A 17,226-nucleotide genomic window follows, 5' to 3' on the forward strand; every position below is an offset into this window, starting at 1 on the left:
AAAGAAAGAAAGAAAGAAAGAAAGAAAGAAAGAAAGAAAGAAAGAAAAGAAAGAAAGAAAGAAAAGAAAGGCAGTAAAGTCCAAATCAGCTAAAAGTAAAGTTTCACAATGATGAAGGTGGGAAAGGTAAGATGGAGATCAATTTGAATAACCACTTGCAGAATAAATACTTTGGCAGGACTAAAGAATTTTTAGCAGGTAAACTATGTGAACAACACTCTGCTTTTGGGAGAATAAATATTTCAACCACAATTTTTGACTAGCATAGTGGAGGTTAAAAATTTTTTAAATAAACATTTGGAAAAGACATTTTAAAACTGTCTCATGGAGAAGTTCTCAAATTACATGAATACATAATCTACATTTATGACAAGTCTCTTCTCCTATTCTAAAGAAATACAGAAAGAATAAACCAGAAACTAAAAAGACCTGGTTTACCCATGGCGGGTGTGGGTGGGAAAAGGGTGGAAAGAAGGGAGTATGGGAATGGGGTAGCAGGAGTAGGGAGGACAGGATCCTTCTCTGAGCATACAATTTGTACAGTTTTAACTCTTAAAGCCAGAGGAATGCTTCACACATCATAAAGACTGTAAATAAGCAATTAAAATCAACCAGGATGTGGCGGGGGGAGGGAGGATACTCCAAATGGAATACAAACAGTAAGAAATGAACCTGTTTTATAAATTAGTAACATAAGCACACCAAATGGGGTAGGGATGAAAAAAACTAACCTAAATAACTTTGGAAAACAGTATCTATAACAGATAATATAAGGCTAACCTCAAAAGGAACTGCACAAAAATAATACATTCTAATTAGTAAATCTGTTTGTCACAGAGGTAGGAATTAGTAATTCTGAAATAATTTTATGTGTCTCCTAGAGCTGAACAAGTAAATATACTGTAGATAATGAGAGCCAGGTTTCTTTCTTTTTTTTCCCTAAGATTTTATTTATTTACTGGAGTGAGAGCAAAAGCAGGAGCAGTGGCAGGGGGAGAGGGAGAAACAGGCTCCCCGCTGAGCAGGGAGCCCTACGCAGGGCTAGATCCTGAGCCGAAGGGGATCATGACCTGAGCCGAAGGCAGATCCTTAACTGACTGAGCCACCCACGCGCCCCAAAAGAGCCAGATTTCTCAGTGACCAAAGTAGAAATTATAAAAAAGAAAGGAAGAAGGCTACAATGAGCCCTGTAGTGTAGGAAAAGATTCAGAAGTATCAGTATGAACTCATGATTTTTAGTAGCCTAGATATACGGATAGATAAGTACAGAATTAAATATGAACATGTGTGTGCATATGGATTAGCACATATAGTATATTCAGTCTACATGTCTCTGCTGACAAGGCCTGGAAATAATGGCACTTGAGGAGGAATAAACGTATCTAGTGCCCAAATACTGATTTCTAAATACCATTCTTAAATAAAAGAAATCTGAGCTTTCTGGAAAAGTGGCTGATTCCAGAGCTGGGACAGAGAAAATACAAGTCTTTCTTGTATTATATAGTGCCAAAAAATAAGAAAATGCTCCAAAAGGGGGGCATGGCTAAGACATAGGAGTCAACCTAAGGAACCAAATAAGCAAATTTTGAACTGAGTTTCAAGGTATGAGTAGGAATCTGCCAAGTAAGCTGTATGCAACATCATATATGAAGGCCAGGAATCATTAAATCATTGATTTCATGGCATGAAAACAATGATATGTAATTTAAGACCAGTACACTATAAGGCACAAAAAGTCAAATGATAGAGAATGAGGGTGAAATGTGGAAGGGATATCATAAGAAGCTTCATATAGCTAAGGAGTTTGAACTTTACTCAGTAGATGACAGGAATCTACAGAATGGTTTTAAGCAGGAGAGCAACATAAACAGGTATGCATTTTCAAAAGCTTCCTCATGAGTACTTTAAATGGGTAAGATTACATGTTTATTTGCTAAAATATAGCTGGTGTTTTATAATGGATAAAATATCATAATTGGAGAGGTTCACTGAAAACACAAAACTGGTCAGTCATAAATCCTGAGGTTGGCCAAAGAAATTATTCTAAAGGCTTCCTGTGAAAAGTGGAAAAAAATTGTAAATGGAATTCTTAATTATCAGAAAAGCATTAAGAGCCTCAGTTTGACTGCTACACAGGCAGGAGCCTACTTGGTCCATTTTAATGATTAAAAATGAGTACTTGCAGGGGCGCCTGGGTGGCTCAGTCGGTTAGGCGACTGCCTTCGGCTCAGGTCATGATCCCAGGGTCCTGGGATCGAGTCCCACATCGGGCTCCCTGCTCAGTGGGGAGCCTGCTTCTCCCTCTCCCACTCCCTCTGCTTGTGTTCCCTCTCTCACTGTGTCTCTCTCTGTCAAATAAATAAATAAAATCTTAAAAAAAAAAAAAATGAGTACTTGCAGCAGGGATATGCCTTTCTCAAATAGGCATATCCCTCACCTTATAAAATTCTCGGCTAGTGCAAAGTCCTGCTTCTTCTTTGTTCTATCTAAAAAACAGCCCAAGTGGTTTAGAAGCCCATGTCCATTTGCACTGTGCAGTGCCCAAGGCACAAAAGGCTGCCTGTTATTCTAGTTATCTCCTGGGGGTACCAATTATTAACTTTTATTAGGACTCTGGTTACAAAGTTGCATAGCTTTTGAATGGTCTGTCCCTACTACTCCCATAAACCTATTCACTTCTATGTATAATTTTACAGAAAATAGGGTTTTTTCAGAAACACAAATAGAAATACCTCCATTTTAAAAACTGATGTCATTTGTAGAAGGGTTAAGAACATTAACAATTTACTGATTAGCTTTTAAAGAAGTATAGCCTCATTTAATCAAATAGTACACACTAGAATATTAAGGGATATAATTTTATATTATTTTCAGGTAACCTAAAACACTAACAAAATATGCCATAAAGGTGGTAAAGGTGGCTATGAAATGCATAATGACAAGCAAAGAGGGAACTCCATTCACCTAACTAAAGAAGCAATTTTAAATAGCAGTACTTCTTGGCTATCAACCGAGACACATCTAGACGTAAATATACTACACTGCAACATTCACTCACATCTACATATTTTTTTCAGAGAGAAAAAAGAGTAACAGTATCCAGGAAACTGTGTAAACCACGATTTATTAATCAGAGAACTTACTGACATATGCCAATACTCTTAATTGCAATACTAACCAATTATTTTAGTCTTTGTAGGTTATAATATTTACTTGTATTTTATTTTTGCATTTATCCATGGCCAGAGGAGCTAAAAAATAATTTGCGAATCTCTGTCTATATTGTAGATAAAGGGTTGGCAAAGTTTTCTGTAAAAGGCCAGTAAATATTTTAGGATTTGTGGGCACACAGGATCTCTACCTCATATCTTCTTTTGTTTTTTAACCATCTTTTAAAAACAGACAAACCATTTTTAGTAAAGGAGCTGTACAAAACCAAGCCACAGGCCAGATCTGGCCTTGTACTCCAGTTTGCCAATCCCTTCTATAGACGTGCAGATGAATGAGAATGAAACTAGGAACATTTCTAACGGCTTTGAGACCATAATGATAATCAAACAGAGGCCAATAATGAACCTGAAACTTGCAATAACATTTATTCATATTAACAGCTAACATAACAAAATTATAAATTCTATGTACGATAGCTTTTAATAAAAAACTCCTTTATTCTTCAACATATATAGTTGTTCTCATCATTAGTATTACTTGAGGAATGGAGTTCTGGGGTACAACAAACAACATTTTTAAACTTCAGTATTTAAAAATATATATTTCACTACATCAAAATTAAGAATTCCTGTTCAAACAGACACAAATGTGTAGCTGACTGGAAGATGAAATGAGCAATATCTGTGGAATCACTACTGAGATTATATAAGGAATTCCTGAACATCAACAAGAAGTTGATTTTAAAAAGGTTCAAAGATAACACAAGTAATTCATGAGATAAATGACTGACAATTATACGAAGAAAAGTTTGACATCATTAGTTATAAAATAAATACAATTTTTAAAACTTACTACCTTACACCAATGGAATTGGTAAGATTTAGAGAGTGAGTAATAGGAAGAGTGAATAAGAATACAGAGAGACATGATCTCTAATGCACCACTAGCAAGAGGTTATAACATTTACAGCCATTCTGGAGGTCAGGTAATACTTTATTTACGTATCCTCTGAGTCAGGAGTCCCACTTCTTCTAAGTGTATATATAGAGGAAAACCTTGTCAGAATACACATGGGACATGTCTGAAGATGTCCAACATCAATGCTTAGGTTCAACATAGTCCTGTTAGTAGGAGGGAGCTGATGTGGCCTAGGAATCCAACACAAGTGGGAATAAGTAAAATTAATAGACAGATACTATGGAACACTAAGAAGGAATGAGCTAATTTACATATATCAGAATAGATATAAAACAAGATTGAGTGAAAAAAAGTAAAAAAAAAATGACACTTATACACATGTACACTGTATTAATAGTCTGCAAGAGCTTATAGTAAACACATGACAGTGGCTATTTGTTAGGGACAGAGAGAATAAGACTGAAATGGAAAGGGGGAACACATCATAAAACAAAAACCAGATGAAGCCTTTCTGTTGACTCCTAATGACAGTAACCGATGAACCAAAGAGTATAATTAGCTCAGCTATATGTACCTGAATTAAAAAATAGTAAATAAAATGATATAAGTCACATTTTATTTTGCCTTTTAAAGAGACAATGTAAGAGATTTAAACTGCTAAATTTAGTATTTACTTACATGCTCATATTCTATAAAAACCATATTCTGTCCTGTTCCCCACACTCTATACCCTTTTTACCTAAACCATCATTTCCTACCTTAAAAATATGTGGTGTGACTTATATCTCTATACCCTCCCAAAAGTTTTGGTTTAATTAAAATCAGAATACACCCATGGAAGCACAGCACATAAACATCACTCATTATGTAGAACAGACATAAAAAAGTTTAGCATTCCATTAGAAAATTATCTTATACTTTATTTTCATTAAAGATAATTTTTACTATTAACCATTTCACACTGTATTATGATAAACACCACAAGAGGGAGCTTTGGGGACAAATGTTCCATCTACTAAACACTGATGTATGCAAAAGATGGACACAGTGATATACATAATCTATGAAGAAGACCAAAGAAGAAAGGAATGTTAAGTTTTAGTTGAGTAGACAGGGCATACAAACCTAGATACATGAAAATGGCCTATGAAATACAGCACAAATTTTAAATAAATCAGAACATTAGAAGACTGATCAGTCAGATTAGGATTATCAGGAAGAACTTTGTAAATGAGGTAAAATCTGAGCTGAGCCTGGAAGAATACAGAATGCTGATGAAGGTAGTATGATCTATAAAAATGAATGTCACATAGGTGGCATGAATAAGAGGTAAACAGAAAAGAAAATCAGCTTAATTAAAAATAAACATCTTGATAAGATATTTTTGTTAAGAAATACGATTAGCTATATAAGCATACTGGAAGGTTATAAAAACCATACAAAAGATAGTATCTAGTTTGTTGTCAACACACACTAACATTAAAGAGTCTGATACATATAAATCACCCCTAGATCCAACAGAGAAATACAAGCAAACAAAAAAAACAAACAACAACAACAACAAAAAACCCATGATTCCTCCCCATTAGGAACTACTGCCAGGAATTATATACATACTTGAAAGAGAAAAAGAGAAGAGATATAAATTTTACAACAAAAATAAATCAACATCATAATTAGCTATGAGGTTAAAACTACTGAATCTATTAATTATAATGTGAATTGTTCAACAGGTAAAGTACACAATAGATGATGTTCCTAAATTTATTCGATATGATTGATGCAGACAGGGTTGGTAGGAGACAGTAACATAAACTTCTTACCTTAGCTTTTTCCTTTTTAAAGGAAAAATACAGAAATAATAATGGTGATGGAAATAATACCCATGTACCTTAATGTATATTTTGTGTCCTATTCTTCACCTGGATCATTTTGCACATGAACTAGTTTTAATTGCTTGTCACCATTCTATGGGGAGATACCTAAGTTATCTGTATTTTTATTTCTCTTGTATTTACCAAATCTAGTACTATATAGGAAATAAAGCACTCTGTAGCTAGATGAATGATCAGTAAAAAAAAAAAAAAGTTTTATTTTAAGTCACTACACAGCAAAACTAAATTTATCTTTGTTTAAAACTATAAAGTCAAGATTTGAAGCTTCCTTCATTTTTGTTTTTAAAAAACTAGTTTTTTTTACTTGCTTATTACTTACTTCATCCATCTTCATACATGTGCCAAAATCTGCCAACTTTAGATGTCCATGTTTATCCAAGAGCATGTTGTCAGGTTTTACATCTCTGTGAATTAAGCCCATGGAGTGTATGGCATCCAGAGCAAGAACAACTTCAGCAGTATAAAATTTGGCCCATTTTTCAGGTACATCATAGTTACTCATAAGGTTTACAAGATCTCCACCAGGCATGTACTCCATTACCATGTACAGATACTTATCATCTTGAAAAGCACAAAAGAGCTGTAAAACAAAACGAGAAAGGAAAAAAAAAATTTAAGGAAAAAAAAAAAACTCAAAGCTTAAATGGAACAAAACCCAAAACAATTATTACTACTGAAAAAGACAAATTATTTTACAACCAAAAGAGTTGAATTTTATGAAACCTTTGATTTTAGATTTGGACATCCCTAATGGAAAAACAGGTATCAGACAAAGCTTTTTATATAGTTAACTTCTTCATGCTGAAAAATATACATAAATGAATCATTTTCCCTCTTAGAGAATATAAGAATCTATTTAAATAGAGATATTTTAAAAGAGAAACAGAAGGAGGGACATAAAAGGTGAAAGAATGACAGAAGAATTCATAATTTTAAAAAACAGCTTTCTGAAAACAAAACAAGCTACTGCACCTAACTCACAAAAAAGAAAGCTGAGGGGGTAGGAGCAGTTGAGAAAAACCTAAAAGATACCATATTCAATAGATATGAGAAGAGGGAGTAAGCACCACACCAGTGGAAAAGAGTGAGTTGCGGGCAGCCACACTTAGAATAGGGCCTTCTCCTCTCTCCTATCCCCCATCATCTTGCTCATAAGCAGCTAGTGGCGCGCAGACTAGAGCAGCGGCATTGGGACCGGAGAAATCACACCAAGCGAGGTTGCTACTGACTCCCCAGAGGCATGGGAACCACAAATTCAGAAGAAAAGTTATTTGTACAGTCTACCCAATATGTCCCAACCCACCCCCCAGAAGCAAGCAATGCAAACAGAAAAGGTTTCCACAAACAAACAGGGAAAACATAGAACAAAACCAAGAACTCATACTCAGAATAAATAAAAAGAATTCCTACAAATCAATTCTTTTAAATCAACAGATGACCTAATAGGAAAATGAAGAAGAATTAAGCAGGCATTTCACAAAGGAAGATATTCAAAGATGAAAAGGTATGAAATCTCATTAGAGAAAGATGAATTTAAACCTCTGTGAGACACCACTTTGCATGCACAAAAATGACCAAAAATGACCAAAAATTTTAAAACTGATAATACCAAGTGCTGGCAGGGACAAAGGAAACTTACAAACTAAACTTCTATAACCACATTGAAAAACAAGCTGTCACCACCTACTGAGATTGATTATAAGTACCCCAAAATGCTACTCCTAAGAGTAAACCCAACAGAATAAAAAACATTTACACTACTTGTAACAAATAAAAATTTTGAAATATACCAACAAATTGTGGTATATACATGCAATGGAATAAAACACAGCAATGAAACTAATAAGCTGTAGCAATGTAAGTAACTCATGCCAACATAATGTTGAACAAAAAAGCTAGAGACAAAAGAAGAGATATTGAATCAGTGATATCACTTATATAAAATTCAATAAACAGGAAAGCTATAGTTCCTGAATGCTTGGTTAGGTGGTACACTAGAAAGAAAAGCAAGAAAATGATTACTAATAAAGTCAGAGGAGTGGTTAATTTGGGAGGAACACATGGACGCAGTGATTGGCAAAGAGCACAAGAGAACTTCTGGAGTCTGACAATGTTTATTTTTTGACCTGGGAAGTAAATACATGGGTGTTTGCTTTGTAATAAATCTTTCTGCTGCTTGTTTTATGTATTTCTCTGTGTATGTCACAAATAAAATCATTTTTTTAAAAAAATGTATGATAAAATTTTAAAAAAGCATGATAAAATTAAAGCTGAACTCAACAGGAAATTTATAACTTCAAATGCATTTGTAGGTATCTCTCCTTAACCTTTCACTACCCAATATTCAAACAGATATCTGCACTGGAAAAAAAATGACTGACAATAAAAATTAGGCAGATAAAGAAACTAGAAAAGAAAAATATAAACCCAAAGAAAACAGGAGATAGGGAATTTTTTTAAAAGGAGAAAATAATTAAAAAGAAAAGCAAAAGAAAAGGTATTATTTTTTAAATAAAACAACAAAAAAATGTTAACTAAAAAATTTACATATACTCCATTCAATAGAAAAGTCAAAGAGAAGACAGATACGGTTGCAGAAAATAGAAACTGACTCAAGAGAGAAAAACCTGAATTAGTAAAAAATCACGTGAGAAAATAAGAGGTTGACAGAAGATTTAATTGGGAAGGAGGAATGGAGGGACTGAGTACAGAAAAAACATATACGAGTTTTAGGACAGTAGCTATCTCTCAGAAGGAAAAAAGGGAGAAAAGACTGGGTAGGAGAACAAAAAGTATTTCAAGAATTCTTGCAATGTTTTCAAAATTAAAAGCTTAAAATTAGCGATGGAAAAATGTTAAAATTTGCTAAATGTATGTAAGACTGAAACCAAAGAACGTTTCCAGATGGCTTATTTATTAGGCAACCAAGAAAAGCCATTCACCAATGGTGAATTAATTAAGTTGTGTTTGATTGCATCAGCTGAAGAAATGCGTCTAGAGAAAATCAACGCAAGACTCTCAGTCTTTCAACGACAGCTGCTCAAAGAGTTGAGGACACTGGTGGCAATATCAGTAGTCAATTTAAAAACAAAGCAAATGATTTCGAGTGGTTTTCCTCGGCTCTTAATGAGTCAACAGATGTTACTGGTATTATGCAGTCATTACTGGTTTCTGGAGGAGTAAGTGCCAAGTTTGATGTGAGTAAAAAATAAGCCTCTATAAAACAGTCTGCACAGATGAACTACAGGCAAAAATATTTTCAAAGAAGTTGAGAAAACACTAATTCAGTACAACCTGAAGTAGAATCTGGTAAGGTGTTTTAACAAAAGATGGGGGTAAAAATACATGTGGAACAGAAGAAGGCTTCATTGGACAAATTTAAAAAGCTTGTGAAAATGTGTGATATTTAAAATCTATAGTTATTCTCTGTAATACTAATCAATAAGTACTCAGTGGAAAATATATTTGAATCCCTTGTATAATAAATAAATGAGTAGTATTAATGGTTGTTATTTGCTCTTGTGGACTTAACCATCATCATCTGTTCTGTGAATTTTTGTCAGAAATAGATGCTGAATATCCTCACACTACCATACAGCAGTTCAGTGGCTTAGCACTGGTAAAGTTTTATTGCAATTATTTGAGCTTAGAGCTGAGACCGAAATTTGTCTGATCAAGACCACCCTCAACTACTATTATGGAACACTGAATAGCTTTCTAAATTAGCTTTAGCTGCAGACTTGATAACGTTTCTTAATTAATACAACCTAAAATAGCGCTTTTTAAAAAGATTTTATTTATTTATTTTAGAGAGTGCACACAAGAGAGAGCATGCACAGGGGAAGCAGGAGAGGGAGAGAGAAGCCCAAGTAGACTCCCTGCTGAGCTTGGAGCCAGAGGCGGGGCTCGATCGCACCATCCTGAGATCATGACCCCAGCCAAAATCTAGAGTCAGATGCTTAACCAACTGAGCCACCAAGGTGCCCCACAAAACTTAAGCTTTTAATAACAACTAACATCAAGCTACTTTTTATGCTTCCCATGCTATTAAAATCAAAACAAGAAGTGAGATCTCCACTCCTACACAAATTGGCAATGGATGTATTTTCTGAGCTCAAATGACAGTCCCACAGTTCCAACAGCATTTTTTTGACCTGAATATAAGTGCAAAGCAAATATCCATGTTTCAAAATCCATTTAAACTCTGCAACTGAGGGGCACCTGGGTGGCTCAGTCGGTTAAGTGTCTGCCTTTGACTCAGGTCATGGGATCGAGCCCCACATCAGGCTCCCTGCTCAGCAGAGAATCTGCTTCTCTTCCTCCCTCCGCTGCTACCCTTGCTTGTGCTCTCTCTCTCAAATAAAATCATTTAAATAAATAAACAAACTCTGCAATTGAGAAGCTTCTGCCTAACCTTCAGTTGGAAGTGACCAACCTGCAATGTAATGACTTTTCTAAAAGGTAAATATCAAGACAAGAATTTAACAGAATTCTATATATGTCTTCCAAGTGATAAATATGCTTAATCAGAATCATATGCTCAAGGTCAACATCAACAGTTATAGATAAAGTACTGGTTTATACCCTGGATACATGATGAAAATGGCATTTTCCCCCTATAGTCTTTCTCTAAAAACTCATAACCCTAGTTTAAATAATGAGAAAAACATCAGACAAATTCTAATAGAAGACTCTACACATCCTAAATATAACTGACAAGTAATCCTTAAAGCTGTAAAGGCCATTAAAAACAAGAAAAAGTCTGAGAAATTGCCATAGCCAAGAAGAGCCTAAGAAGATAGGATAACTAAATGTAACTATACTATCCTGGATGGGATCCTAGACCAGAAAAAAGAGCATTAGGTAAAAACCAAGAAAATCTGAATAAATTATAGACTTCAGTTAATATAATGTATCAATATTGGTTCATTCATTATAACAAATGTACCTTACTAAAGTAAGATGTTAATAGAGGAAGACTGTCCGGGGTTGGGGCTAATTATCTGCTCAATTTTTCTATAAATGTAAAACTGTTTATTTTTTCTTAAAGATTTTATTTATTTATTTGACAGAGAGAGACACAGCAAGAGAGGGAACACAAGTAGGGGGAGTGGGAGAAGCAGGCTTCCCGCGGAGCAGGGAGCCTGATGTGGGGCTCAATCCCAGGACCCTGGGATCATGACCTGAGCCAAAGGCAGACACTTAACGACTGAGCCACCCAGGCACCCCAAATGTAAAACTGTTTAAAAAATAGTCTATTAATAAAAGATAAATCAGATGCCGGTGGATAATAGTATTTGGCAGTACCTAACCTATGTGAAAAGATTATTCTCTAATAAGATCAATACGTAAAAAAATCATATTACACATTAACATTAACAGAACATCTACAATTTTGACAGGAAACACTAATTGTTAACAAAATGTTATTGCCCCAGAAAATAAGTTAATTATTCTCCTTAACAGACTTGTATTTTTAAAAATTATACTTATCACATTTTGAATTTCATCAATAAAAAATTTATAGAAATTTGTTTTCTTGCTATATAAGTTATCAACATTCTATCTCTTGGGCCAAAAAACCTAAAGTAGGTACTATCTGCCCCTTTACAAAAACGTCTGCCAATTTCTGGTGTGACTGAAATAAGACTGGCCATGGTTGGTAATTATTGAAGCTGACTGAACAGTACATGGGGATTCAATATACCTTCCTTCTACTTTGGGATGTTTAGAATTTATCATAATAAATATTCGTGGTAAAAAACTTATCATCAAATATATTGAAAAATTTTTCTTGAAAGATATGCAAGTAAGTTCAATCCAGCCTCATAGAATGAATAGTTTCTATTTTATATAAACTGTACCAAAGCTCAGAAAAAAGTGGTGAGCTTCCCAACTATGTTTATTAGGGTAGTCTCACCAGAATATGAAAACCAACCAAAAAAGCCCATGTTAAAAAAAACAATTAAATCAAAGGTCAAATGTCACTTATGCAAACAGATGGACAATTACCTAAAATATTAGTAAATCAAATTCAGTACTCTATGGAGAATATAAATTTATAGCAAATAGCATTTACCTTTTATCTTATACTACCTTGAAATTTATTTTTTTTAGTGTACCACACTAACAGATTAAACAAGAAAACCATCTTAAAAGCAGCTGAAGAACACACTTCAAATACTTCAGCATTATTCCTGATTAAAAAATACTTGGTAAGCTAAACACAGATGGACAGGCCTCTCTGCCTTAATCAGAAAGCTTCAGCAAACATCAGGTTTAATCGTTAAATACTAGAGGACTACCCAATGAAGTTTAAAATAAAAAAGATAAGGATAAAAAACTTCTACTAACTCAACACTGTACTGAAAGACTGAACCAATGCTGTTTTTTTGCATCTTGTAATATCTATAGATTTAAAAACTAGTTTTCTTATGCATAAATTTCTTCTGAAGATATTTGATGGGAAAAAGTAACATGGCTTTACTGAAAATCAAGTTCTATACAGAGAGATATACTATATTGTTATGGGAGGACTTAATATTTCAAAATAATCAAAACAACCCAAAAAATCTACCAATTAAAGCAATGCAAGAGAAAATTTTAACTGTATTTTTTAACAGAACGAAAGGCTAATTCTAACTTCACAGAAAAAAATGTTAAGAATTGCCACAAAAATATTATAAACGGAGAACAATGAGAAGACTTGCCCTACCAAATACATGAAAATCTACAGAATTAAAACAACGGGGGTGATTTTAGTGCAGGAGAAATAACAAATCAAAGTAATAGAACAGAGTCAAAAGAAATTCACGTGTATATGGTAATTCAGTCTATGATATAAAGGACATTTCATTTACTTCATGGGAAAAAGACAGGCTTTTCTACAAACGGCACTGGGAAAAGTGGCTGCCCATTTGGGATAAACAAATCTGACGTCATATAAAAAAATAAATTCCTGATGACTCAGAAATAGACTCCTGCCCCTCCCAAAATTAAAATATAAAAAAGTTAAAGTATAAGAGAATATTTTCATAGTATTGGGCTGGGGAATGTATTCCCCAGCAAGAATCAAAATATAGAATACATAGATTTGACTACATCTACTTTTATTTTATTATTATTTTTTTAATATTTTATTTATTTATTCATGAGAGTCAGAGAGAGAGAGAGACACAGAGGCAGAGGGAGAAGCAGGCTCCCCGCCTAGCAGGGAGCCCGATGCGGGACTCGATCCCAGGACCCTGGGATCATGACCTGAGCCGAAGGTAGACGCTTAACCATCTGAGCCACCCAGGTGCCCTACATCTACTTTTAAAAATTCAATAAGCAACAGACAAGTAACAGTCCAAGAGAATATATTTCCAACATATGTAACACAGAATATATTTCCAACATATATATATTAATATACAGGGTCTATCAGCATGCTAATAAATCAATTTTAAAAAAGTAAAATGACATACAGAAAAATGGGATAAGCAATAAAGGAATACAAATTACTAATAAACATATGAAATATCCTGAACCTCATAATTAACCAAGGAAATGCACCTTAGCACAATAACATCTTTTTTAATTGAGGATGCAACTAATAAAAATTTAAATAACTACAATATCCAGTATTGGCTAAAATGTAGTAAAATAAAAATATTAAATAGAGTAATATAAACTTGTAAAAACCTTTTTTTACAAAGCAATTTGGCACTATCAAAATGTCAAATGTGCACACCATATGACCTAGCAAACCCAATGCTAGGAATCTATTCTAAGGAAATATTCACATGTGTACAAAAGATGGACCTATAAGCACAGTTAATTCTATGTCAAGGACAGAAAATGTACAAGATTGGTCTGGAACATCCCATTATATCAGATAGCAAGCTATCAAAGACTGCTACAGCTATGTCCAAAAGACTCAGGAATCAACCTGAACAGGATGTCACTTGCCAAAGGTGTCACAATTTGAGCATCAATAACATACTCAAAGGACTAAAACACATCAAATAGGTTTTAAGTCCATGAGTTCAAACTGGTAACTCCCCCAAAATTGTTCACCTTTAGAGGATAAAAGGAAACTAATCCCTTACTTTGAAAACTGGTAAATATAAGGAAAGAATAAAGTATTTATCCTGTCCTTCCTCTGTGAATTATACTACTGGGTAACCAAATAGTAAATGGGGGAATATTTTCTTTATAGAACTATTCCAGTCACTATAATAAAAAAAGGAATGACTGGGGAGTGGGTGGGGGGAGGAATTACTGAATTGGAATATCACCATTTTGAAATCCTTAATAAATTAATAGACCTAGGCATTAAGCACAAATAGCTGGTAAAACAACAGAGAAATAACCAGACATTAGCCTCCTAACAGAACAAAACACTATCCTTGAAGTTGTTCTGCCACTCTCCCAAAAAACACACCTGACTCTGATCTACTATATCCAATTAGCAACTCAAAAAATACAAACGAGAGAGGAACATGTTAAACTACACAAGGATGAAATCAACAAAAGTCCCATTTCTTCAACAAATAAACTGATGAGACAAAAGAAAAAGAAAAAGAGGAATGAAAATAGATTGAGAGACTTAAAAGGGATACCTAAACTTAAATTTTAAAAAAAGCCAAAGTAAACTGAAGTATTAAAGGGTGTACACCTACTTGGGTATATGAAACTATACAGAAAAGTAAGGAAGTGTTCACCATAAAAGTATGGACATTAGAAAAACAGGCAAAGAACACAGCAATAGATGTGGCTTATAATAGATGGCTTTTTAAAAAAAGTCTCCTCTATCAGCAAAGGAATAAGTTCTTAAATGTGCCAATATTCATCTATCGAATTCAAATCACACTAAGAATATTATCTCTATGAAATACGGAGAGGTCACAGATTTATGTTGTATCAGAATTTATATAAGAAAAATAAAAAGAGCCATCTCCAGCAAGAGTACAGTAACAAAGTATGGGGGCCTTCATACAATTAAATATTCAACAATCGTGAAAAAAATAAGCACTGAGATTTGGCAAACTGTTAGAAATAATCTATTGAAATTGATTACAGGCATTACCTTATGACCCATTAATTTCACTCCAAGGTAGATCCCTAACAGAAACGTGTAAATGTATGTACCAAAATCCATATGAAAGAAGTCACAGCAGCATCATTCACATTAGCCAAAAGACAGAAACAACCTATGTGTCCATTAATTAATGAACAAAGAAAATGTGGGCTATCCATACAACAGACGATTATTCAGCCATAAAAAGAAATGAAGGGCTGATACATGCTATACCACGAATGAACAGTGAAAACATTATGCTAAATGGAAGAAGATATCACAAAAGACCATATATTTTACGATCCCTTTTACATGAAATATCCAGAATAGGCAAATCCACAGACAAAGAAAGCAGACCAGTGATTGCCAGGAGTTGGGAGTCAGGGAGGATTGGAGAATAACTGCCAATTGGTTCAGGGTTTCTTTTTTGAGGCACAAAAATGTTCTATAAATATACTGAAACTCTATAAATATACTAATATGTAGTGAAACTCTATAAATATATTGAAAATCAATGAATTAAATCAATAAATAGAATTAAGTCAGGCATTTTGACAGGTTTCCCCACAAAGTTATACATTTCAAACATATAAATATAATGGTACATGGAATGTCCTTGCATAAGATAAACAAACAAAAGCCAGAATTATAATGTTACTTTTTCAATTTACAATGTTTCACTGTTGACTGGTTTCCACAGATCCATTAACTCTTTATCTCAATGAACACTTTAAAAAGGTCCATTAAACAGAATTAAAGATCAAAGACACCAGTGTATGAACTGATAAACTAGAAATGGCAATGATTCTGTTGCTATGAAAGCAATTTAAAGCCAGAAGTGGAATAATTTATTACCATCATTCCTTAATTATCATAATATATAATTTGCTACAAAAATTTTAGTTTTAGCTACACATATCAGAATTTCTATTCAGTAGCTACAATAAAAAATTAAGTAGAGAGAAAGAGCATTGGGGCTCAACATCATTAACAAAGCAATAATAATGAGCTTTTAAATTACATAGTCATCCATGTGGCAAATTTTTTACCCGCAAATTGCCTTCCACAAGCAAGGTATCAAACACCCAAATAATTTAAGTAAGCATTCTGAACATGCATTGGTACATACCTAATCTTACTCATGATACTTGTTCAAAAATGTTTGCAGAATTAGATATTAGTATAAAAACATCTTTAGAGAAACAAAGTTAATGAGGGATATAATTGAAAAGGAGGCAAAATACAACCATAAATTCCTTACTTTACACTCAAGTAAGAGGCTCAATTAGGAGGCACAATACTGTCTTATATCATAGGTAATATATAAAGGACTACAGGAGAATTTTCAAAATTTTTATTGTAGGAAGTTTTGGGTTTTTTTGAGACAGGCTGATTATTGTTCCTACTATGTAAATCACGAGAGTGTAGGCAGGGAATAGTGGCATTCTGGTAACCAATCTAATTGTTCATAAAGGAATTTTTTAAAAGTTGCAAATAATACTTGCTTTCATACACCAATTCAAGTATTACATGTCATGTCTATATGACATACTATTTAGGAACATTAAACAAGCATATTGAATCCGACCTTATTAAAAATGACTGCACTGTTACTATGTGAGTGAGATATAGGATTTTTAGCATATAAAATCATATCTTATGAATAATAAGCACTTACAAAAAAGGGAAATAAACTTATAAAAGTCTGTATGCTTACCTGAACCACCCAGGGACTGTTGGCAAAGGCCATAATATCTCTCTCTTCCCAGAAAAAAGCAGAATCAGATCTTTTTATCATTTCAAACTTACTAAGAAGCTTCATAGCATAAACCTTCTGTGATGCCTTATGACGAACCTGTAGATTTATTAAAACACAAAAATAATTTTGTGAGAGAAAGGTGAACAACATATCATACTATAATTCTATTATTAAAGACTTCAGTTATAAAACAAAATGACCTTTAGCTAACTAATAAAAAGTAAAAGCATAACATCTTTAATGGAAAAAAAGAAGAGAAAATTCCCAACAGCCTAAATATTTCATGAAATACACAATACCTTTAAATGCTAGGTTCCATAAATTCATAAAGCTTCATTCCTCCATGTTAATTAAGCTAACCAATTTTAAGAACAAGGTATTGTTAAATGAGAAATTCTCAAGGTATGTACATGTATCGCTAT

General features: G+C 33.7%; 1 protein-coding gene across 9 annotated transcripts in view; it reads right to left on the minus strand.

Moving 5' to 3' along the window:
* The window catches only part of ROCK2 (Rho associated coiled-coil containing protein kinase 2), a 144,205-nt gene that overhangs the window by 48,762 nt on the left and 78,217 nt on the right, over positions 1-17,226 (minus strand). For all 9 annotated transcript variants that reach the window (XM_035000594.1, XM_035000598.1, XM_035000595.1 and 6 more), the window contains exons 4-5: positions 16,763-16,900; positions 6,304-6,564 (exon numbers count right to left, since the gene is read on the minus strand). In XM_035000594.1, coding sequence (XP_034856485.1) covers positions 6,304-6,564; positions 16,763-16,900 — 399 coding nt within the window. The remainder of the gene's footprint in view (positions 1-6,303; positions 6,565-16,762; positions 16,901-17,226) is intronic.

Source organism: Mirounga leonina, unplaced genomic scaffold (assembly GCF_011800145.1).
Source record: "Mirounga leonina isolate KUSES-001 unplaced genomic scaffold, KU_Mleo_1.0 Mir_125, whole genome shotgun sequence".
In the NCBI taxonomy this organism is placed as follows: Eukaryota; Metazoa; Chordata; class Mammalia; order Carnivora; family Phocidae; genus Mirounga; species Mirounga leonina.